Source organism: Excalfactoria chinensis, chromosome 6, assembly GCF_039878825.1.
Source record: "Excalfactoria chinensis isolate bCotChi1 chromosome 6, bCotChi1.hap2, whole genome shotgun sequence".
NCBI classification, from domain to species: Eukaryota; Metazoa; Chordata; class Aves; order Galliformes; family Phasianidae; genus Excalfactoria; species Excalfactoria chinensis.
The window spans coordinates 9,450,301-9,476,042 of record NC_092830.1 but is presented as its reverse complement, the minus strand read 5'-3'; the positions used below and the strand labels follow the sequence as shown (position 1 = coordinate 9,476,042).

General features: G+C 38.0%; 1 protein-coding gene across 17 annotated transcripts in view; it reads right to left on the bottom strand.

Annotated features, from left to right (window-relative positions):
* LOC140253758 (protein FAM13A-like) overlaps positions 1-25,742 on the bottom strand; it is a 212,353-nt gene that overhangs the window by 179,653 nt on the left and 6,958 nt on the right. For 13 of the 17 annotated variants that reach the window (XM_072339572.1, XM_072339569.1, XM_072339561.1 and 10 more), the window contains one exon: positions 1,637-1,697. Coding sequence is in view for 3 of the 17 variants with exons in the window: in XM_072339576.1 (XP_072195677.1) it covers positions 1,637-1,697; positions 19,462-19,725 (325 nt within the window). In the remaining 14 variants the exon portion in view is untranslated. Of the gene's footprint in view, positions 1-1,018; positions 1,039-1,636; positions 1,698-19,461; positions 19,729-25,742 lie in introns of those variants that run through there. The other 4 variants (XM_072339576.1, XM_072339575.1, XM_072339574.1 and 1 more) reach the window with 2 other exon arrangements.

The following is a 25,742-nucleotide window of genomic DNA, read 5'->3' as shown; positions in this document are numbered from 1 at the left end:
CTTCAGAAAATGGTAGAAACTGTCCCCATTGCAAGCAAACACATCTGACCAAGATGTTAGTATTAACAGCACTGAAGAGAAGGCAATCTTACACTGGAGGGAGCAGAGAAATATGAGGTTAATTAATGCTAATACATACTGCAGTTTTGCAGTTTAAAAAAGTCCATGAAGAGTTAATTACTGAATCTTACTTTAAAAGCCCCTCACATACTACAGTTTTCACCTAATTCAAAACATTTTTATTTTTGCAATAGTTTTCCTTGCTTCCTTGTCTCACTGTCTCCTGAAATCCAATCACAGAGCAGTAAATAAGTCCACAGTCATTACAAAGACAGGATGAAACATGGTCTAGCAATAAAATCAAAATGTAGAATCATTAAAATAATACAATTATTTCAGCTGTACAAAACTATATACAACTGAACAGCTACAACACATGCCTCATGTTAACACATCAGAAATTAGACAACAAAGAACAGGTGCTACATGCGGCTTTTAATCTCTAGGCAAACAAAGTAGGGTAAAAACCTCCCCTTAAGATGCAATTCAGTGTTATGTGCTATACTGCAGCTTCTCCCTCAGCATTTTTAGCACAGTGCTACAACAGGATGTGTGGCATGATGAACAGGAGCCCTTTGCTGCCAGCTATTTTTCAGTCTTCAGCGATGTTTAACAGAAATATCCTAAGTGAAACAGATCCTCTCCAGCCAGAGGGAGAGATTTCAAAATAGAGGCATTAGCATGAGTAGTCGAATGTTTCAGAAAAATTCAGAAAATAAATGTCTTCCATGTGTTGCAAAGGGAAAGGGGGGGGGGGGGGGGGGGGGGAACACTGAAAGGGGGAAAAAAAGCATCCACAAGAAGCACTGTGGAAATATGACCAAAGTCTACAGCTCCTACTGAAAGCAGGATGTCCACAATACTTTTCTGCAAAGTGATATTCATGCAACAACAATGAACATGATTCACTTCCTATTTTAGTTAATGTGAATGCCCAGTAATATGATACCTAACTTACCTTTTAGGAGTATACTAATGTTTGACTTAGGAGCCTTCAAAACAAAACATTTCCTGAAAGCATGTTAAAAAAGCATCCAGATTCTTTCCATTAATTTCATATATAAGAGCCAAGAGAACACAACTTTAGTTGCCTAAATATCTTCAAAATCTGCACACTGCTTTAAGTATTCAATTACTTCCTTTCCACTGGCTTTCAATTTAGTTTTTCGTCCAAGCTGTGCTTATAATAAAAAAAGTCACCATACTTTTAACATATGCTTCATGTGAAAAGTTATGTTCTGATACTATAGATACACGTAAAATAATTTACTTGTTTCATGGCACATAGGTCTCAAACAGACTTTTCTCTGCGGAAAAAAAAAAAAACAAAAAAAAAAACAAAAAACCTACCCAGATATCAGGTAACCTACGTTTTGATTTGAATTCATTCAATGCTACAAATAAGGATAAATTCCAAGGAATGAAGTTTATCCAGTTCAAAGTTCCTGTCAAAGAACTCCATAAAACAGATAAAGACTCTTGAGTTAACATTACCATCATTAAACCATGCATCTATTGTTGTCATAACAAACATTTTGTGTCTAGAGTAACAAAACAGAAAAGATATGCCTCTCACCCTCAGAGCTTGTGCCACTTCTGGTCATAGCCTCAAACTTCTGTGAACATCTTTCTACAACCTGTAAGAAATGCAAAGAACTCAGCTGAGCCAGGAAGAGACATTTTCCACTGATTAGTAAGCACATGCTTATTGCCAATCCTACTCAAAACTAAGTACTCCATTCAAAGCAAAGGAGCACTAGTAACGTTTAAAAACATTATAGCATCTTCTGACATGAATCAGATGTCCAAAAGAAACAAACAAAAATGATATGAATCATTCTGAAACCAGACTGAAAAAACATCACCAGAGAGGAATTTTTTTAATTTTTTTTTTTAATGTTTCTCCAGTCTGTGTAGTAATTTAAACAAATTATAATCCAGTTATATTTTCATAAACAAAGAATTAAAGGATGGTAATGTAATTAATGCCAGCCTGGGTATGTTTATAGAAAATGCATCTTGACTAACTTGATGAGATTAAAAGTTTGTCTCAGAAAGATAACAGCTTGATGAATTTAGAATTTTAAGTGGGTAAATTAAACTTGGTACTTCCTGATATGTTGACTGAGAACCTGGAACAAAACAAAGTCAATATGTCATGTATTAATGAAATTAAAAGCTGATTAACTGACAAATCCCAGCTGAAAGCCTAAACAAAAATTTCTCATCAGGAGAGCAGTTTTTAATAGGCTCCCACAGGCTCTACAGGTTTTAACATGTTTATTTTTTAACAATTAGCCACCTGAAGGGAGAAAATAACTTGTGAAATCTGAAGATGAGGAGACTCATGTTATGTAGGAAGCAAGATGCAAAATGTCAAATACCACCAGTGGAACCCAATGCAAGGTCTACTTTACCAGCACTATATGTAAACAAACACTTTGGCACACTGAATGCAGGATATGAAATTCACGATGCTTCCTGAATTCTGCATCATTGGGGGAGAGCAGGAAACCTGAGGTTTGTCACTTGTTTGCTGTATTGCGCTCCTAGAAAATCAGCCTCAACTCTTTAGTGCACTTTATTTGAAATGCTTCCCATACAGGTGGGTGCCAATACATACATATAAATAAAAACAGAAAAGGATGTTCTTTCTGTGGATCAGTGACATCCCACAATCCCCCCATTTCATCAACTACATTCCTATATGTATCAACTGCATGGGAGCTAGAAAATTGCATTTGTGAAAAGACACAACAGACTGTTGAAGTAAAAATCATACACTACAATTGGTTGCTTTAATTCTCAAGACAGCACTGTAATTCTAGCATTACTATTCTGACTTTTTACTCCACTTGCCTATAAAGTATCTAGTCCGAAGGAGGCCACAGTCAACATTCTGGACCCCTCCAAAACAAAGTTAGTAGTTACAAAGTAAACATAACAGCTCACAAAACTGTCTAACAAGCAAAAACATCTCGCATGTGCTACACAGTCTAACTTCCAATGTAATGGTGAGAATGAATAAGAAACTATGAATTGAACATACACTGCTTTGCCTCATCAGGCTCAGAAATAACTAAGACATTTTTCATACTCTTTTTTGAATTTAAATTCATATCATTGTAGGTTAGAAAATGTTTGCTACTAGAGAATGCACTGTATTTGTAGAACTAGAAATGTTTGCTTACGACAGCCAATAGTCCTGAAATACAGAGTTTTCTGAAAGACAATGATCATTCTTCATTGCACCAGGACAATTTCACAACTAACAAACCGCATTAACACAACAATCTTAAAACACAACCCTTACTTGCTTTTACAAGCACAGTTCCCAGAAATTAGTTTCATCCAACTCACAGCAGGAAAAAATATATATATTAAAATAAAATAGAATTAAATTAATCTTTATCTTCATGTAAGAAAGCATGGTATTTTTGAGACATGTTTTCAAAAATACCTTTTGATATATCACCATGCCTTACATCAGAAGCTTTAATAACCCCGACTCACTACTACTTTACTTTAGAAGTATCAGGTGGTGCTTCTGAAAGCTGTATTCTTGACAGGAATTGCAAGCTTGCTTAAATCATGTATCAAAAGCCAACAGATTACATATTTTTTTATTCTAGACATCACAAAATTAAGATAACCATGACAGATTTCAATAATTTCAAATAATCCTCCTTCTATCTGGTGATGAGGTTTCGTTTCCATAATTGTTAGGTATTTTTAAAACAACTTGTTTTCTAGCTGCCAAGAAACATCCATAAGAGTAAGAACAGGCAACACCAACACTCTTCAGTTAACAAAAAGGGGAAAAGGTGAAGGTGGAGAAGTCCATCCAGCTCTTATCACGTATTGCAAGATACTCAGAAAATTTGTCCTGTCTCATTTGCCAGTCACATTTAAACCATATTTCAACAAAAGCCAAGTCTGATTTGCAGTGGAAAAAAAGACCTGGAACTCAGAGCAGTTAGATAAACATTTTCATGAGCTCACACTAAGTTTGTAGGCAAAGATCACCCAACGGTAAAAGCTTTCACCTTGTTCACAGTTTGTTTCTATCATGTGTACCATGCTGAAGGGAAGTGGTGGATCTCAGATATGATCTGGTAATGCAGTTAATTTTAAGGAATGAAATTATTTATAGTTCTGTGTTGGATATAACCTTTGTCAAGTGCTGTCAAATGCAGCCTCCTATTCTTACGTTCCCCTGTCTTACACAGCCCTCCCCTTGCCTTGGATCAAATGAGCACTGATCCAACACACAGGCAAAACCACATATCAGAAACACCTCCTTATTATCCTTCTGTTTTAAGGGCACGTTATGGTTGTATTTCTAAACCCACGGACCCAGAAATACCCAGTTAGAGAAATGGAATATTTCTCTAACTACTCTTCCAAATCCAATCGCAGAATCGTGCAGAATCACAAGGTTGGAAAGGACATACAAGATCATCTAGTCCAACTATTCTCCTATCGCCATTACTACCCACTAAGCTACTAACCACGTCTTGTAGCACCTCACCCAGATGACTCTTGAACACTGCCAGGGACAGCAACTCCATCACCTCCCCGGACAGGACAGGACATTCCAGTGCCTGACCACTCTTTGAATCATAAGGGTTGGAAGTGACCTCTGGAGATAATTCATCCAATCCCCTGCTAAAAGCAGGTGCCCAAGGGTAGGGAACACAGGAAAGTGGCCAGGCAGGTTCCCTCATAAGTGCCCCTACCTGTGGTCCTCCATTGGACTTCCTCCAGCAGCTCTCTGTTCTTGTGAACTGAGAAGACCAGAACTGGACACAGTATTTTAAAATGTGGCATGACCAGGGCAGAGCAGAGGGGAAGGATCACATCCATGCTGGCCACAGGTCAATGGATTCTTAACGCTTCCTAGGATACCACTGGCCTTATGGGCCACTAGGGCACACTGCTAGCTCATGGCCAACCTGTTGTCCACCAGCACACCCCAGGCTACCTCTGCAGAGGGCCTCTCCAGAAGGTCAGCCCCTAATCTGTGCTGATGCCAACAGTTATTTCTCCCTAGAGAAATAGGTGCCTTTGCCCTTGCTGAATCTCATTAGGTTCCTCTCTGCCCAACTATCCAGCTAAGGTTCAAACAAACGATGATTCAAATATGCCTTTAATATGAATACAGCTGTAGTACAGCGGCTCCTGTGGTAAATTATTCCCTCAGAGTAACTGAGAAGTAATTATTACAAAGTTATTGGGTTATCAAACTTCTAATGATGTTATAATTGCTTTCGTTATATAATTGATTTGTCACAAATGCTCTTATTGCAATTATTATTGACCTCCTGACACTGCTAAAATGTAATTAAAGGTTCAGTTCTGTTTAACACACTGCCCTTACGGACTGTTGAAGAATCAGAGAAGCTACAAAAACATACAGTCTCACTTTTTGGTTTCACAATAGGAGACCTAGGGCAGTTATTTTGCCACCTCTTCTCTGAAATCTTACTTTCTTTATATTTTGTTTTGGTGTTTTAATGCCCCACTCCGTGTATTTGGCAAAGCCTTGTTTACCCAACAACATCATGTTTCTATCCAAGTACAAAACATTTTGTTGTCACTCCGCAGTTTTGTCTTGTATGCTCTCTACATTTGTGCCAAACCAAAATCAGTTTCTCCTCTTATTTGCCCGGCATTTTTCTTCCTGATGTAATAACAGTGCAATCACTTCCAATTTTATTTATTTATTTATTTTTTTAACAGCTTGTGCTTAACTATTTTTCCTATTTGTTTCTCTGGAGACTTTGACAAATCCAGTAATTCAGAATAAAAGAATAACAGGAAGAGCAAGTGGTAACTGGTCCTAACGCAGCAGCCCATCAAACCAAGCTTAAGCTAGGTAGACTTAGTACAGGGTTATACTCAACCTGTCACTTTCAAATGACATTAGAGATTTACAAGAAAATTTCTGAAAACCTAAAATCTTGCATTTTTGATATGTTTATTCATCAACATTGGTACTTCCACATAAATCTACTTAAGACCCATATTCTACTCTCCCCTCATCTCAGATTGCTCTGGAACTTAACTGATGGAAGTTGAAGTGCTTGCTAGCAACAGGAGGCTAATGCAGTTTAAAAGCTTCAGAGAATTCCAGAAGTCAAAGATGTAAACTATTCCTCTGCCTACATTCATGCTGTGTGTACAGAAAGGACCACAGCTTTAGACACTTAAAAACATGGAATGGGGGATTTTTTGTTGTTTAATATTGTTCTGTCCTTTATGATTAACCTAACATGATTAAGCACTAGGGAACAGGAAAGGATGATAAGGATGTAAAAATATTTTAAAAAAAGAATTATTTCTGCAGTGCAATAGTTCATGCATACATTTACCTTAATAAAAAATGAATACAGTAACAGTAAGAAATAATGCTGAAAAAATAGAAAATAAAAACTTTTTTCATCAAAAAGTAACAGTAATTATTTCTGAGTTTGAGACATTCAAATTAGTGCATTAATAAACAAGGAGGGAGGAAAAAAATTATATAAAATAAGTATATACCGAAGAAAGGATAAAGGAATCATGTGATCTAAGAAACAAAAACCCAAGGAGTCTTCTAAGTTGCCTTTATACTTATAAACATAACTCTTACCTGTGAAGGCATCTGGCATACCATGTCACAAGCAGAATATATGTGATATTGAGAAAAGATTCCAAGAAAAGCGTAACAGGACCTGACTTGTATTGCTGTTACACTGATGGAGATCAGCAGTGGCTTGAGTGAAGCTGAGGGAAGGAGGAATCAAGCCCACCACCCAGCAGCCATATTCATACATAGTCCATTAGCTGACAGACAACAAGACGACAAAGTTGTAATATGCAGATGAACTTCAAAAGGCAGATTTCAGAATTCACACTGACCTCTAATACCTTGCACCTTATCTCACCATTTAAATTCTTTCAAGGAGCTCCATTAAATAATATTACATTCAGAACAAACCACTAGCTATTTGGCAGTTTAAATCATTAGAGGAGATTTGAAAACAGGTGAATCAGCTTTCTCATTTATCCTGCAGACTGCTGTCACTTAGGTGACAAAAACGAGAGACAAACAGAAGGAGCACTCTCCTGTGAAGCAGGAATTACAATTTTAACTGGAGAAGTCAATGAGTTAAGATAACTGCATCACCCAAAGTAGTGTCAATTGGCTTAGGAGAATGCAGACCAGAAGACAGATAGCCTCTTCAAGTTCTACCAACTTGGAGAGAACAGAGAGCACTTTATAAAGCACAAGGCTTTTGTTTAATACTTTTAAAATAGGGCTATGTATATAGACAAAATTCGGAACAAAGTCACAGAACTACAGAAAGGCTTGGGTTGGAACGGACCACCCACATTCACATATCAACTTACCATACACAATAGTTGTTCAACTCAGTAAGACACAAGTAAACTATTCACACCTCCTCTTGTATTAATTCTTTACAAGCTTAGTGAGCTGAATCAATTCCTTACAGGATCAGATGAACAGAACTGAAGCCACACAGGCAGAAGCATGGAAGGACGCTGCATCTTTTTGGTGCCAAAAGCTCTTAGGTCATTTTAGTGTATCTAACTTCAATCACAAGTAAGAGTGTCTGGAAATTCAATTTCATTTTTCGTTCTTAGAAAAACCTGTTTTTGTTACAATAATGTAGCAGAAAAATAATAGGACTAGGCTCCCAATGTTTAAGAGCTCTTCAATGGAAATTCACTACACAGGAGAATGTTCACACTCTTCAGAAGAAGTGATCTCCAGCAGGCCAGCGTTGCTGGCAGAGAGGTGGAAGAGTTCACTTAGAGCTGAAGAAACCCAGCAAGGATTTTTTTCTTCCCAATTCGGAAGCAGAATTTTAACAAAAGAACCTTCTTCTTTCCGTATGCTCCCTGGTATATGAGTGCTCTGCTCAGGACTGTACAAATAAATTTAAGTACCATTTCTGAAATATTAAATCTCTCTCCAGTGCACTCTGTTTGAAAGCACTTTAGGAACACTAGGCTGAAATAAGATGCCAAAAGGAAATTCAAACAGCAGGGCTGAAAATAATCAGAACTAATGTAAAAATATCCAGGGAAAGCTTCTCTCAAGGGCTTTATCTTACAATGAGGCACAGTCTTACAATGCAAACAATCCATTGCTATTACACTGGTAAAACACAAAGCACAATACTTATTAAAATTATGTTATTATCGTTCTTAGAATCCTGAAATAATTTTTTTAGCTGTAGAAAGACAGATGAAATTTGATTAGTTTCCTCCTCCGCCTCCCAAAGAAGACTGAAGCTAAGTGTCATTAAAATATATCTTCCTCTATGAATTATTAGTCAAAAATCTGCTGGATCTCTGATGATCCATTCTATTTCAAGAAAGAACAAAAATACAGATCATTACAGTACTGATGTTATTTTCTTGCTGTTCTCAGTTTAAATTTACCTAATTTCTTCCAGGAATATGGCTCTTTCTTGGAGAATGACACAGTTAACTGTTTTCAACAGCATGCTTAAGTAGTTGTTAGTTACAAGATCCTATCACGCACCTACATTTTTAAACCACATTCACGCATCCTTTCCTATTCCCACATATAATACTATAAAATATTGTGGGCTATGTAGATTAATAACTCCAATAAGAATGTATACAGAAACTGGCAGAGGATTATTGATTCCTTTCAGTTGTAATTAATCATGCTGCCAAGTACCTTTCCTTACTCCTGTGCTAAATTCAAATTCAATTGGCAATCATCAGTCTTGACAAGACTGACATCGAAGTCTTTGCATGTGCCAATGGGTCATCTATCACGAGAGGTACCACCAGATGTATTACAGATTTTGTGTTTAAATTTGTCTCTTACAAAAACCTCTCCTAATATATGTAAAAAGCAATGAAGTTAACTGCAATAACGACAGCAGAAATTGCCACCTACTGAGTGTGCAGATGACTTCCCGTGACACCTTACAACACATTCCATGAAGTAAAAAGGCTCACAATCACTTTTAGCTGTCTAATGAGACTGTGTTTGGAGATACTATCAACAAAGTCCAAGATCCAAAGACGGCCTTAAACCTCAGCAAAGCCCATAGTCACACCTATTACATTGCTTTCTCCCCATCAAGAAGAGCAACAAAGTTCCTGTATGCAACAGTGGCAAACACAAGGCACTTGTGGGAAGAAGCTTGCTACTGGTTAGTATCAAGAATACAGACTTGATAGGAACTGAGCAGACAGCAGACATCTTAAGGCACGTAACAGAGAGGTTGACATGTTTCAGCAAGAAAATTGTTAGTGGCCATTTAGGAAAACATTTTACATTCCATTTTCCCCTCTTTCATGTGAATGAATTACATTAAGGCAGACCAAAGCTCCAGTCCACCAATGGAAAATAAATAAAAAATAAATTCCATGAAATCAGTCAGCTGCAGCTCTTGACAGAGTAGCAACACGCTGGCAGAGAAGGCACAGCCTCTGAGGCTTGCAATACTAAATACTTTTTTATCTAGATGCAAGCTCTATTTCTTAAGTCCCAATATTTGACAGCATGACTTTAAAATATAAATATATATATATAAAGAAATTTAAAAAGCATGATATATTAGCAGCATTGTAATATACAACAAAAAGGCACAGCAGGAATTCAAGACCCAGAAGGCAACCAAGCTTGAACATTCTAAAGGTGAAATATGGAAGCAGGAAAATACTACCACTGGCTCAGTTAAACAGCTCTTATCCAGCCCTCGTACCTGAGAAAGTTCCTATTGAAACTGCATCAGTCAAGGTGACCCCAAAGCAGTTTCCCTGGGCACTCATACTGCAGAACCCATCCTAATTATACTGCACAGAAGTATAATTAGCTCCAGGTAGAGAAACACTTCAAGGCCCACACAGGGCTTCACAGCCTTTAAAAATGTGCAGAAATTTGCTAAAGATAATTGAGTTTTGTTGTCAAAGATTCTTGCATATTGGTTTGTTTCTGTATACAACAATGAAAGCATTCACCAAAACAGACAGCTTTTAACACACTGTTTTCAAATTCATAGTTTAAAAGCACAGAAGTGCTGGCAACAGAGAAACAAGTTCACAGACCTGGGTTTTACATGCTACATTTCAAGTGGACCTGAAAATAATTTTAAGAACAATGTAGTGCATAAAACAGGGGAGAAAAATGTTTTTTGAAAGACTGCTGACCTGTAAAATGTGCACTTCACATTCCTCCCATCCCCAAAGCACTCATATCTGAGCAAATTCTGTTCCATGTCTCCCCTTTCCCCCATGTAACATTCAGGAAAAAAGCTCTTACTCCAGCACACTGCAAGCATCAGGGAAGCTCTGCCCACCTAGTTAAAGGATAGGAAGGAACAGGAAATATAGTTTCAATGAAACCATGCACTGGGCTGCTATCTTGAAATATTTTGTTTGATCTCAAATATAGAAAAATTAGAGTTTTCTGTACATGGTTTTATTTTATAATATCTTCTGTCTTCAAAAGAGTGTTTCATTGTAAGGCGGTCTGAGATAAAATGGTATCTAATTTGTTCACCACAGACAAAGACATTTATGGGGGTGTACCACGCCAAAAACATGTTCCTCATATAAGATTTCCACTTGGAATTCCAAATGCTTCCAGAGGTAAAAGCATGAGGAAATCTACCAATGCACTTCAGAAAACTTGAGATTCTCACTCCGTTTTCATGTTTTATAGGTGCGTTTCTCTTTGTAAGCCCTGGGAAAGGACCCCACAACTCATTACATGGAGCCCTCCTGCAACCTGAAAGGACTTTCTCACACCAGCCAGGATTAAGCCTCCCCAAACACACCGAAGAAACACATGATGCCACCTTTCTACTTCATAACACTGGCTTTGCCCAGATTTCTGCATCAGCTTAAGATAATCTTAAAGGATAATTTAAGTGCTTTCTACTACTCCGTGTACATTACCAAAAAAACAAACAAACCAACAAACAAGCCCCATAATTTCCTGATGACGTAATTCATTCTTGGCAACATTCCTCCCAAAAAATCCAAACTGTCAAAAAAGATGAAACCCACATTAGCCCCAGTGCAGAATATTGCTGGCAAGCCACCTGTACCCTGCGGAACTCAGCTGGCAATGGAGATTGACAAGGACCACCAATCTCACCCCACTCAATGTGCAACGTTTGTTACTATGGTCAGACTTTCAAAACTGCAGTACCATAAGGCAGCAGGAAACTGGAAGAAAAAAAGTAAATCCTAAAACCATTCTGGAAAAAAAATAAAGCAAGCCAGAATAAATATGTATACATTTTGATGCATTTACTGTCAATGCAACTAATTTTACTCTATTTAGACATAGAATATAGCTTAAGAGAAACAGCTTTAGAGGGGGATTTCCACTACTAGTCATAGAATTACACCAACTCCAGCTCTTCAAAATACATATTCTAACTGTCCAGATTTCATGTTTTTAATATATATTTTTTATTACATGTAAATACATGTGGCATATCACATTCTACCTGGAAAGGGATGATTGACTACATCTGCCCCTGAAAAAGACTGCTTTTTGTCTTAGTTCCTGACAACTACTGCATTTGTAGAACTCCTTTTGCTGCTTTGTGACTAACACTGCTGCAATAAGAGACTGCCATTTTACTTCCTTTATATTTCACAGTTAAATTCTGGTATTTTAATACCATCCTTTAACTCCTTCTTTCTTAGTAATTAGTTGCCTAAAATAATGCCAACAGCAAAACATAGACAACGGATCTGGGCTTTGCATTTTACCAAAGCCGGTCCACTACAAAGAACATCACCTCACATCTCTTTGATTTTATGGCTTGCTAATAAAGTTGTAAATTTGGATGTTATAACACCATATAAACACACAATGAATAAACTTTTGCTGGACTGATCACACCAACTGATTAATGTATGCATGGTAGTTGTGTTTAATAGTACACATACAAGAGTTTCTGTGAAGTTTTATAATTGAATAGGTAAAGCATATACAGATATGATGGATATGCTGTGTACCTTTAAAGCAGCAAGTGTGAATGATGGACAGCAGTACATAATTCCTTCATGTGAGTAATGCATCTTGTAATTAACAGACTGCAAATGCATCACAGTCTTAAAAGAGTTTCCACCCCCACATCCTGCATAGTGCTTTTCAGATTAGTAATAACTTGGAGCTATTACTTCAATATACAAATAATCTCTGATTATTGTACTTGGTCAGGATTCATTCCTACAAAAATCTCTTCAGCAAACTGTATTTTGAAATGTATTTTTTAAAAATTCTGCTGTGAGAATCAGTGCATGATCTAAAATATGATTTTAAATTTAGAAAGTTTACAACCATTAGAAATTACTCTGACATTGATATGAGGGTCAGTAGAAGCTACTGGCACCTGTTTTAGATGCAGCATATCTCACCTGAGAGCTTCAGATACTTCAAAGTGAATGGTAATTTAATTATTAAAGATAGCAGTTCAATAAATACTTCATGCTTAATAATATTACTCAATAAAACAATAAACAAGAAACTAATCGAGAGGTAACATGGTAGAAAGCAGACAAATACATTCTAAAATAAGGATTAGTCGCTAGGGTCCACAACTTCTATGTATGATGTATCTCTCAACAAAGCTGACATGGTGCTAAAGCTACTGAGTTTCTTCAGCTCTATAAAGAAAAAAAGAAAAAAACAAACAACTGTAAGCCCAAGAAACACGTAACTCCCCAGTTTGTTGAAATACTGAACCTAATGCCCAATGATAGTACTGTATTCATTTCTGGTTATGCTGAAAGTCAGCATGTCTTCCTTTCGTGAGGACGACCATTTGGTTTATCAGTGTGCGTTTGTTTATGTTGAGTTAAACAATGAAAAATTGAGTAAAATATATTTAAAGCTAACATCCAGGGAGAAATGAATCCTACCAAGAAGGCTTTCCTATTGCTAAATGAATCTTTGAGGTATTTAAATATTTATGACATCATGAGCATATAAGAAAAGTGTCTGAAGAATGCTTACAAGAATGAGACTCATTCTGGTTTCTCCCGGCGCTTGAAACATCCTGTCCCTCGCACTGACTTTGAGGAAAGCTTCTTTTAGGAAGCAATCAGTTTCACCCTGACAACCTCATGGTGACGTTTCAGAAATAAACTCAGCAAAAGACAATTATGCTCTCTGGTCTTCATCTAATCTCACCAGTATTCAGGAATTATCCATTTTTCATAGTGCAGATTTTAGATTTTAAAAAAAAATCAGTGTCTGGCTGACTGCCTCCTTTGATGCTTGAATCGCGCACTGTCTGTACAGACTGATTGTTACAACCTATCACAGGATTCAAGTGGAAAAAACTAAATTCATTTCATTTCCAAATGACATCTCTGGGCTGAAGGCAATGTGGAGGGACAGAAGTAAAATATTTGTGACAGAAAAACATTTTAAGAGGAAGACAAAATATAAAACTAACACTTCCAAACATTTCAAACTGAAGTTTGAGCTATAAACTCATGGCAGTATGAAACTTAAATTGCTAGACTGAAGGAGAATGAAGTGCTGTGCTGTTCAGTATGTAATTCAATGTGATGCAATGCGGTTCTCAAAACACTTAGTAAAGAAGACAGGCTGTTTAGTCCCATAAAAGAGTTCTGTAAGAAGTACTGCTGGCCTGAATGCCTGGTTAGAACCCTGTGCAACACTGCAACCTCCCAAGTCCATACACAAGAACTTACACTAAACAGTTATATTTAGTGAGTTAAAAACAGCTAAAATATTGCTGGCACAGAAGACAGCCCCCTATATTCACAAGTGTTGTTTAGTAAGAAGTGCTTTGATGAAGAAAGAAATAGGTTAATGAGATCATTAATGAGAAACGAACACTACAACGATTCACACTTTGCTTTTGCAAAAAGTTCTATCAGCACCATAAGCAAACATGAATATTTCACTAGTCACCATTTATATGAAACCTGTTTGATGCAGTGCTATTGCTTCTAAGCACCCACCAAACTGCTGAGAGATGTCTGGTGGCAACTGGTAGTTTCCTGAGTTTTAATAAGTGCACTCATTTTGTTTCTTTCTGCTTTCTTTCCCTATTGAGCTTTTTTTGTTTTTATTTATTTAAAGGAATTCCATCAATTACTGCTTCCAGGACTATATCTATTAGGTCGCAAAATAAAGCACAAAAGCATTACTTGTCATTGTAAGATAGCTTGTTTCATATATACATTTTTTGCGTGCCAACCTGTAAGATCAACTACTACTTAATGAAATTCATTGATGTGTAGCTACATTAAAAGAATAATACACTTCTAAAATCAATATTCAAAGCTGATTGTCATGCTAATCTTGCAATAATCAAAGCTCTTAATTCATCTATTAAAACATTAAAGAGGAAATACTTGCTTTGCTTGATCAATTGATCAAAAGAAAGCTGTATGCTTATGACCTAAAGCCAACTGAAGGGAAATGGGAACCTTTCTACTCAAATATTCTCAAATTAATCACATCATTTTCTGCATAGATCACTGAATTACATATACAGGAAACTCAATGAAGAAGGCAACAATAAATGGACTATTGGAATGGCTTCAAAAGCCCCTGGAGAAGCTCCTTCAAAAGACAAGATGGCTCCTCCCTCTACATAGAAGCAGAATATCTTGGTAGTAAATGCTGGAAGATGGGAGCTATTCTATTTCAAGCCCAGGTCACAAGGAGGAGCAGCAGCTATAAAACAGGAACTCCAAGGCCTCTACCTTACCTTACACCAGTTTTTCCATTGAAACACAATTGAGCTACACACATCATGACAGTTAGCATTCTTTGCTCGGTTGAATTTCATGCCAACAAAGACACACTATTCATATGATATGCAAACACATTCTGCCTGTGACCTGCAACGGGTGGAAGGCAAGAGAGAGGTGTTCTGAGTACTTCATGTTGCAGTCCCAATGTACAAGATAGTTAAACTGTACCAGAATGCACAAAGTACACTCTCTCACTAATGGAACCATTAAAGTACATGTAATTACAATGCTAAGTTTTGTGTAGGAAAGGAGAGCACTACAAAAGCTGAATGATTTTACTGACATGCTGTTATAGGCATGAAGTTCAATACACAGAAGAAAAAAAAAAAAAAAAAAAAAAGTCTTCTAAAAGAAATGTACCCATTGCATAATTATTTGAAAACAAACAAAATCCCTGTAATTATTGTTTGCCACAGTAGCTCTCTAAAACCAATGCTGTTGGCCTCAAATTATTATAGTTTCACAAAGCACTACCACAATCCTGCTAACAGTGAATGGCTTTTCTCTGACCAGGGCAAAAAGTGAAAGGGCAAAGGGTTCCAGAGACTCTGACTTAACAGAAGTTTGATGAGTAATCACAGAAGAGTTGCTTGCACACACAGATTTTGTGCCTACTTCTCAATTCTTTCCTTTGAAGTGGTGGCAGAATGCTGAGATTCTGCAGATTTGTGACTAGTGAGGTAGGTTGGATTTAACATCCCTTAATAGCTTACCATCACTCACTGCTGGGAAAACAAAACAAACAAAAAAGGCTTTTGCACTGACCATTCAAAAGTCATCATCTAAGGCATAATAAACTGATATTCAAACATGCCCCCTTTGAAACCAGGTTTATTGATGGTGGCTGCAAAATTGTAATGCTAAAATAGATTACATCTAAGACTACACCCTGTCAACAATAAAACAGAGTAAGGAAATCAAAATATTTATCAATTAGAATGATTTTCTCTGACAATTAAAGAAATTTAATCTCTTATGTAAGACTTATTAAATTGTTAGAGAACACTATTTGTAGCAACACTGAGTCAATAGCATGCACTCCAACTCAAAGTAAGCTGGAAAAGCAATGCAGGAAGTCTTTTCTATATCTGTCATAAACATTTTCTGTGATGACAGATGGAAGAAAAAACACAAAAGAAGTCAGTTTGTCCATTTACTTTAAGCTTCATCAGATAAACAAGTCTCAACAGTCCACCATGCAAAAGCTAAGCTGAATGGAAAGGCAATTTCACCAGACCACCTATTCTCTTAACAGTCCCAACACCTCTAAGACTCAGTCTTTCCTAATGCATCAGCCGTAATCAGTGAGAGGAATGCTGCACAGATGTGAGCACTCCATCTCCATTATGAAAATTGGAATCATATCTATCTGATATTAGCACAAAACCAAATGTCTCTCTACAACCCAAAACGCCTCCAGAACATAAAGGAGCAAAATCTAGGTGAGGGAAAAAGATGGGATGGAATCTCAGCTTCTTCACAGGGAAATGCATGGGCAATCTATCCACCACAGAAGCCCCTGATTTTTCTAGTGAATCAGTTGCTTTTTCTCCTAGTTGAAAAGTGTTAAGAACACTGCTAACAGTGTGGAAGACTGTCACTACCAGAGGCTGACAACAGACAAGGATGGCATATCCTACACAATTCTGCAAGTGATGAGAAACAAGCAGGAACTGCTCTCAAAACTGTTGCACAAGAGACTGCAGTGTCAGTAGGGAATGGTGCTTTGCATTGCTGCTGTTTCAATATGCATGGTGGAGAAACATTTGTGAGGATGAATGACTGAAGAATTGCAATAGCAGGAAACAGTTCCAATGCCAGCAATGGAACGCAGCCAGTGCTATCCTTGATGCCTGTAAATGGTTCCGGCAATAATGACAAAAGCCAGCTGATGCTGCTCAGCCACACGGAAAATCAAATTTGCAGTGTTTGCTGACAGCGATCCACAGCCAGAGATGACTGCTTTGGCAATGTCACCTGACAATACCCCTTGGTGACCCCAGATACAATGAGAACTTGATAACAAGATACAGCGTAGTTTGGAGAAAACTAAAGGGACACTGCTTTTATCATTTGATACCAAAATACTTGCACTACAAGTTTCTAGGGCTGCTGAAAATAATAAGATCAATCAGTTTAAAGTGGGCACATGTAACAACCTTGAAGGAACAGTTTTCTTTTCTCATGGCCAGGACATTACAAAACTGATGACAGTACAACCACCCCAAGCACACAATCAGAAGGAAGACTTGGGCCAAGATAGCGAACAAGCACAAAGCAATTTGGTTACTGCTGGAGAAGAGCACATGAAGCCAAATGCTGTTTCAGATGATAAAAGGAATTGAAATGGCACCATCTAAATGTACTTTCACTAGGGAGAAAGAAGGAACACACCACACAAGGGAAAAACAGAAAAAAGACTTCACAGTCTCAAGTAATTGGCACAAATAGACTCATCATTAGAATGAGCACGTGACACAAAGAAAAATCCCGTTCTTTAGAACAGCACACAGGCAACATAAAATGGATTTGCCTCTCCAAAGGAACAATGCTACAGCCCCCTGGTTAACGGATGTGGACTGCTGCTGAGACGTATCATTTCAATATACTTGGGAGCTGTGCTACCTTGGGTGGTTAATTGGGTAGTGCTATGGCATAATTGCACACAACTGTTCAGTTTAAGTCCCCAGTTACCGGAATTGAAAAGTGTAGAAAAATTAAGAAAAACTCCAATAATTGCTTTGAAATATATCAAGAAGGTACTTCTACATCCACTTCACTAAGCAGACTCCTGCCTTCTATAAACTTGGGCTATTCAGCACATCAGCTTTATGTACGTGACAGCCAGTCTTCACTGGAAAAAAAATAAATAAAAAATATTACAATCTTCACATTGTTCTACACAAGATCAGATTCTGGCTGCTTAAGTCTCAAAGAATTTTAGCTGTTTGAAGTCAGTAACTGTTTCACACATTTATTTTTAATGGCTTACAACTACCTACGCAGTTTCAACTTGTGAACTATTTCTGAACTTTAAATGAGTCTAGCAGCCGGTTCCATTCTTGGGAGGGATGGTTCCACAGCACAGACACCTTACAAGAACAACGTGTTCTAAACACACATGCAGTGGTACTCAATTGCTGAAGCAGAACTAACACTACAGGAAGCCTGTACGTGTTGTTAAGATTGTAAAGAAGAAAGAGCAGACAATTATTTGCCATAGGACCATATTTAACCAGTTGTTCTTAGCTAGCCAACCACATGGGTATCATAACCAGGCAGCAGCACTGCAGTTCCACCACCCCACTGCCTGGTTCTGTGCTCTCCCCTGCTCTCAACTGTTTCAGAAAGTCAAATACTCAGAGAGCTATGGAAGCTGAAAAAACTGGAGAACCTGTTCACTGTGGTAACTATGTGACAAATAATCTCTTCGTTACTCTAGCACAGCACCTCCAACTATTAAGTGTCTTGCTACTGATATTTCCTTTGTGGACAATCATACCACATCTGTTAGCCGGAGTCAACCCTGCCCCACTTACCTGTCTTAGGGTTTTCAGGTCACAGCTGAACTACATGTAACAGTACCGAGAAAGCAATTTCTGATGTGCATGCAATTATTCAGCATGAACAGTAAACAAAATGGCGCTTGCTGTGACGATACATTCACTCTTTTGTGCCTGTTCAGTAGGAACAAACTTCTCACCCCCAGAACCTCCTCGCTGCACGGAACCTCAATGGGCACGTTTGTGCATTTTTTATAATAATAATGCATTACACAACCACTTTATCCCCTTCTATCAACTGGAAATAACACCAGATCACCACCTGATACTGCAACAGACATCAAAACACGATGCATCCGGAAAGGCAAGAGATGAGCATTCTTACAGGCAAAAGAACACGTAACAAGAAAAAAAGGCTGATTAATTTTTACAGATGACGGGGTAATTTCAAAAATGACTGCTTTCAGAACTGTGTTCTCACTAATTCTAGTCTGCATTTTGCTTTTTTCTTATTTTCTGGGAATTTAATTCCTGCTGAGGTAACATATGCACTACAAATAAGATGACACCATGAGACTGTCCCATGTGATGCTGTTACCCAAACAGAAAGCACTGCAGCATACATAGCCCTGTATTTGTACCACAGTCCTTGCTGTTTCCTAGTAGCTGGAATTAAATGCAAAGAAACACTCATGATTTTTGGTCCAAAAATCACACTGCATCATCTAAGTTTACACTGCAATAGCAAGTGGCTACTTCTGTAATTAAAGCAGGTTAAGATACAGGTGCTGCTACATCTAATGCAGAAATTCTGCACAGAGTTCCCACAGCACAGGTGTAACTAAATTATACCCAGATCAGAGCTAGTTTATTATGCAATTAATTCTTCACATTCGTTCAGAGATGATCCATCACAAACGAGATAACCGGCACATAAAAACAAGAAAGTAAACCCGATTACCTCAGAGTTAATTGAGTGGCAATAAAAACACGGCTAGGAGTGACGCCGAGCCTACTGGCCAGCTGCAGCACGGCGCCAACACTGAAAACAGGCTTAGGATAGTAATTCAAGAGAAATCCTTCTCACCTGCGATGCACGGCCACGTGCATTACTCAGACTTATACATTCTCCATCAGACATCCGTTTTGCTTGAGGAAAAAGGGAAGAATTTAACCGAGCACGCTTTGCTACAGCAAGCAGCGCTTCACCTCCCTTCAGCCCGGCTGTGAGGGCAGAGCTAAGGCAGCAGCAAGCCAACGCTCTCACGCGCAGCACGAGCGCGCCCGTGGCGCCCCCTGGCGGCCGCCCCAGCGCTCTGGAACCTTCCAGCACTTTGTAGGCTTCCCGCATGCCTGCAGCGCGTGCCCTGCCGCCCTCCCGGAACCAATCTGACCATTGGCTTTCTAAAGCACAAAGTAAAATAAATTAAAAAACGCTGGGGAAGAAGCAGGAGGAAAAAAAAAAACAACAATGAAAACAAACAAACAAACAAGGCCGGGAGTTTGTAAGCAATACATCCTCCAGGCTAACTTTTCCTACAAGTTCAGGATCGCTCGCGCTGCAGCCACGTGGGCTCGCTGCACGTGGCAGTGCCAGCAGGTGCTCTGTGTCCCACCACTGGGTGCCGCTCCACCCGCACAGCAGGGAAGCACTGAGCTGAACGAGCAGGGCAGCACTTGTGGTGCGAGCATGAACACAGGTGCACGAGGAGAGGAGCTATTCATAGCAACTGGACAACACAGCATAGTGGGCTTTTTCTTGCGACCTGTGCTCGTTTTCCACCTTTTCCCTGCTGGCTGCTTTTCTATTGAACAGGACCTCTCCTGCCTTCCTGCCAAGTCAGTTTCCCTCCCGCATGAAGATATTCTCCACTAAATTTCCTTTTTAACAGCAGAAACAGAAACCCAGACTGGGATCTCCCTGCAGGCACTCTGAGGAGATCACACGTCGCGCTCTTAAATCATGATACTCTTTCAAGCAACAGAAAGAGATTCTACAAAACTGACACTAGAAAAATTAAGTACAATCATCTTAAGCCTTGCACAGTCAAAATGCAGCATTCATCCCCTTCCAGGATCTCTCTCCCTCTCTCTCTACATATATATATATAATACAATTTACCTTTTGGCATAAATTTACATTACATTGGAGCTTCATTAAATTTACACACACAAAGTAAATGTATATGACCAATTTTAATGCATGAAGCAGGAATCTTTGAAAATGGATTTTTCGCCCTTAAGATTTTCCCTCTAAGATAAAGCATCAGTAATGTCAGCTGAAAAGTATGCAGGAGAATTTTTCAGTGGACTTTCTTGACCCAATTATTTGTAATGGTTAATCATCTGCCAGCATAATCAATAGATATGGCAGAACTTCTGGTATACTGCATCACTGGCAATTCAAAATAGCATGATGTGAATAAATTCCCATTCAATTTTCCTAAAAACTGAATATGCCATTTCTGTTTGTTGTGCTTGTTGTTTGTGCTGTTCCTATATACTGGAACAGGTTGCCCAAGGAGGTTGTGGATGCCCCATCCCTGGAGGCATTCAAGGCCAGGCTGGATGTGGCTCTGGGCAGCCTGGGCTGGTGGTTGGCAACCCTGCACATAGCAGGGGTTTGGAACTGGATGATCATTGTGTTCCTTTTCAACCCAGGCCATACTATAATTCTGTGTTTCTATTTTTCAGAAACTAAGCAAAAATATGTGTTTGATGTGTTAAGCAAAGCAATGCAAATCACTTCCATCCATCAAATGATATTTGAAACCCATGTTAAATCTCACTTTGTTATCCCATATCTTCAGAAACTCTTGGAAGCCAAACACTGAAGATTCAATAAAGAATAACAGTGAAAACAAGCAAGGTCATAAGTGGGAACAGAGCTCTTGTCTTTGCTAGCAATTAGATCTCCTGGATTCTTTTATGCTTTGCCTCAGTAAATTGCAGGTCATTTCCATCCCTTTCATTTGCTTTTTATTTCTCAGAGAAAACATTTCTTTCTGCCTATTTGCAAACAGTAATTCCCATAGTTACAGTTTTTTGTACACATAATAGGTAAAAATCAATACCCACTACAGTTCTTTTGAAGTGCATGATAAAGCTCAATGCAATGAAAACTAGTTAAGGTTCCCTAGTTCCAAAAGCTCAAACACAGGAATAAATCTACACAAATGAATAATAATTTGGGGGTCAAAGCAATTTGATTATGAATGAAACAAAGTTGTTTTTTGTTTTGGTTTGTTGTTTTTTTTTGTTTGTTTGTTTGTTTTTCCTGCAAGAATTAAGTTTCATGTATCTGTTACTTTTTTTTCCTATTTCAAGTTAAAATTGTTAACTTTTACACAGTTTACTAGGCTCATAATATCCACTACTCACACCCATCACCATCCTGAAGAATGCCTTATATAAAATATATAGTGCTATTCATTCGAAACCCATGCTAACACTGGTATGCAATCTCTCTAGAGTTACTAAGGAGCCTCCAGAGTCCCATTACATTGTAGGAGTGCAATATACATGTGTTACCTGAAAACAAAATATTAAGCTAAATAAAATCATGTTTACCCTGTATTTTCAAAAAAATTGCCTCGTTGCTGCTTACCACCAGCGAATGGGAAGTAGAAGACACTTATTTCTGCAGTGCAAATTCCAAAGGTTTTCTAAGCTGGTATTATTCTTTTTGGCTTCAAAGAAAATCTTCCTAAAATACTCTACAGAATCTCTGAGGAAAACAAACATCCAGCATATGCTAACAAATAGCTTGCATCTATTACACATATGCTGACCAGCTTCAGAATGGAATTGGCAGCTCTAATCAAGTGCTGCTCTGCAGCCCAGGAGGCCTCAGAGAAACTGGAGAATTGTGTCAGCCGTCTCTCCAGAAAACACCGAGCAGTTCTACTCAATGAGTCCGTGCATGCCACCCTTTTTTTCCTGATGATATTTTCTATTTGCATAACAGCCAATTAAATTATGGTTTTGTGGGAGATCTAAAATGACAGCACAGTTTTCCTAGCAGTGCTATAGACTTTCAAGATCAGTGGAAGCCCTACACTAAACTTTGTATATCCTACAGCTGGCTAAAAACTGACTTCCTTAAGAACCTCTTTAAAGCAGTGAACAGTGAAGTTGCTGTAACCAGTTTTGTACAACATCCTTTTTCATAGTTTTCATCTCACTGGCAGATGTCAAGGTGTACTTTTTATGCTCAATAAAATAAATTGATTTTAAACACCTTCTCATACCTTGAGTTTATAGCTACTGCATTTAATCTCATGCTTTACTCTCTATTCCTTTTCTTTTGTGATTCACTAGGACAAATGAAGTGGGAAACATTGCACATTACTCCTAGTAAGTATATGGCATATTTAAACATCCTCATTTCCCCTTGTTGTCCATTAAATTAAGACACAAAGTTATCACCTAAAGATGCTCATAGCTCTAGTTCAAAGTTCAGGTGGTTGCTTAAAACTATCAGACCTTTGTAAGATGCCAAAAAGAAGAGAGATTTCATCTGGAAGAGGAAAACATCCAAAGTTACAGGGTTTGTTTCTATTATCTATCTGTGGAAAAGATATAAACTCTCACATTCAAGGTTGTAAGGCAGCCTCAGTTCAACTGGAGTCAAGATGAAAGTTCTCCTCTGCAAAGGTTTTCCATCATTCTCCATTTCATGACTGTTCCTTTCCCTCTGAAGGTGAACTCTCCCCACAGAACAAATCAAACCTCCAGTCCACTGGTCCAAGTTCTGACAGCCACATAACATTCAACTTTTAGCGAACAAGAAAAGAATAAACAGACCAACTGCCAGGTGGGATTGTTTTTCTTCCCCCTCCAGCATGGCAGTGCTAATTAAGTTTTCCATAAGTAGAGTGGCTTGATGTGAAACCAGCTTACATAACCTCATGGAAATTATGTGAGGAAAAAAAAAAAAAAAAAGAAAAAGCCATTTAAATGACTGAATAGGGCTCTTGAGTAAAGGGAGTAAGTATTATATGAAGGCTGAGTAAATAAAGTACTTCACAAAATCTTGATCCTTTCTTACCGCTTTGTTGTTGTATATAATCAATATACCACTATCATAAGGATGAAAAATGTGACTGTAAATATTTTACTGCTGTCATATACCATCCTGAAAGTGCCATTACAGACCTCAGTTTTTACAGTGCCTTGCTATATTGTTAGAAAGTTATTCCTCATTAAGTGTATTGAAGAATATAATATACAAAGAGCTTTAAAATTAACGTTTCTCAACTAAGAATAAAAAAAAAATACAAAAAAGCAACGATAGGTCCAAAGTTTTTTCCAAAAAAAAATGCAACATATATTTAATAATCATGACCCTATTTCTTTTAATTAGACTTGTACTCTAAATAATTTGCCATTTCTGAAAAGAGAGCTCAGGATAGTAATTGTCATAATGAGAACTCAACCAACTGACAAACCAACTTATTTTTACTGCCAGGAGCAACTTTATACTGCCCCACTCAGCACTGTGTGAAGGATGCTCTAAATTTCACCAAAACACAGATATTTCTTCTTTGCCATGGTAAAGAGCAGGCCAAAATATCTTTCCCCCTCCTCTCTTCCCCCTCTCTTAGTATTTTATGAAGTCTACTTATATAAGAGCAACTATTACGGAAACATCAATAAAGAAACTGCATAAGTTACCAAGAAAGCACATAGACAGTGCCTAATGCTCAGTTTTACATTGATTGCTGCTGTAATATCTCAGAAGCCATTACAAATACCAAAAGGCTCACTCTTACTATCATGACAGTAAAAAAACATCTCTTCTTACAGGTGATTGAAAGGAGTAACAGTGAGAAAGAATGAACTTAAGACAAAACTGAAGATAAGCTTACAGTATGATATATAGGGATTGTCACTGGCTATAACTCATCCCTTGCTTTATGCTGTGGCATTTTACCTTATATGCATTTGAAAGTACTCAAAGTCAGCCTTTGACTGGTTTTTCTCTGCAAACTATTTCTTATAATAATCTAGTTTACTTTCCATTTTCCTAGATGCAATCCAAGGTGATTTAGAAATTCAACAGAAGCTATCACTTGTAATTAAGTAATTTCCTTATATTTAACTTTGCTATACATTCTGACATCTGGTCTGAAAGAGCAAACTATGAAATTTACAGTTTCTAAATTATGCATTCTCTTATGGAAACCAGCTCCCCAACATACATGTCAGTTTTTACTGTCAAAAAATACAGTTCTTGCTTTGTCTTCTATCAGATGCCTATTCTACAGTCCAACAGAATGCTTGAGTGTTCTGTTGGACTGTGCAGAAGCCTGAAGGTTACAGATTAACAGGTCCCCATCAGAACTCTTGCACAGGAACAGCCATGGCTCTCCTGTAAAGTGCACCTGGACTTCCACCCCACCTCCTCAGTCGCTTTGCTCTGTGTGCTGGGTGAGATTACAGGAGAAGCAAAAGGCCATCAGCTCCCCATTGTATGACACAAGGCTAATGAAAGCAGAGTGTTTAAGCAACTTGCCTGAGTTTGAATGTGCAGTCAGCTTCAGAAAGATGAAGTGATTTTGGCTGTAGAGTTGTAACCATATGACAACATATCCTTAATTTCTTACATCTCTACCTGGAAGTGAAGTAAATTATGTCTAACAAATTTCAGTTTTCTAGTCCATCAATGCTGCCATGCCAGAGACACTAAAAATAAGACAGTGAAATGTTCAAGAGATATACTTACCAGTATTATAGTCCAATGACTTAAATAGTGCCATTAGAAGAGACATAAAACAATCTTACTTTTTGATACCATGTTTGTGAGGGAGTTTAGGATATAACCTTTAAGTTCTGCATACACACCTGTAAGCACAATGCATTAGGTGACAGTGCAAGCCATTTCACACGTAGATAGGATGACTATATGACATTATGCAAAAGCGAGACGTAAACATCCTTAATGATACTGAATGTGTTCAAAGCAACCCTGTTAATACAATGATGTCAGTTTCAAATACATCAGAGATGTCAGACTGACTCAAGCTGCTACAATCCAGAAAAGCAGAGATTTATATATATATATATATATATATATATATCTGCAATGACACTTATTTAGAATGTCCAGAGCAATGTTCACGGAGTTTGGAAGAGGTTTCTCTTCCTCTTTGCCCCCCAGTATTTCCTGGTTGGTTGGTTTTTCAAAACAAGAAGAAAGTTCAGGCAACAGCCATACTCTGCCTCTACTGAATCAGTTCTTCCCTCACAAAAGTTGTAGAACAAGCACTTAATTTTCTGTTGTGTGGCCTTTTAACATGCAAGCTCGGTGTCCCGCATAAATAAGTAACCAGCATGGGACTTGGCTCACAAAAAACAAATTCTCTT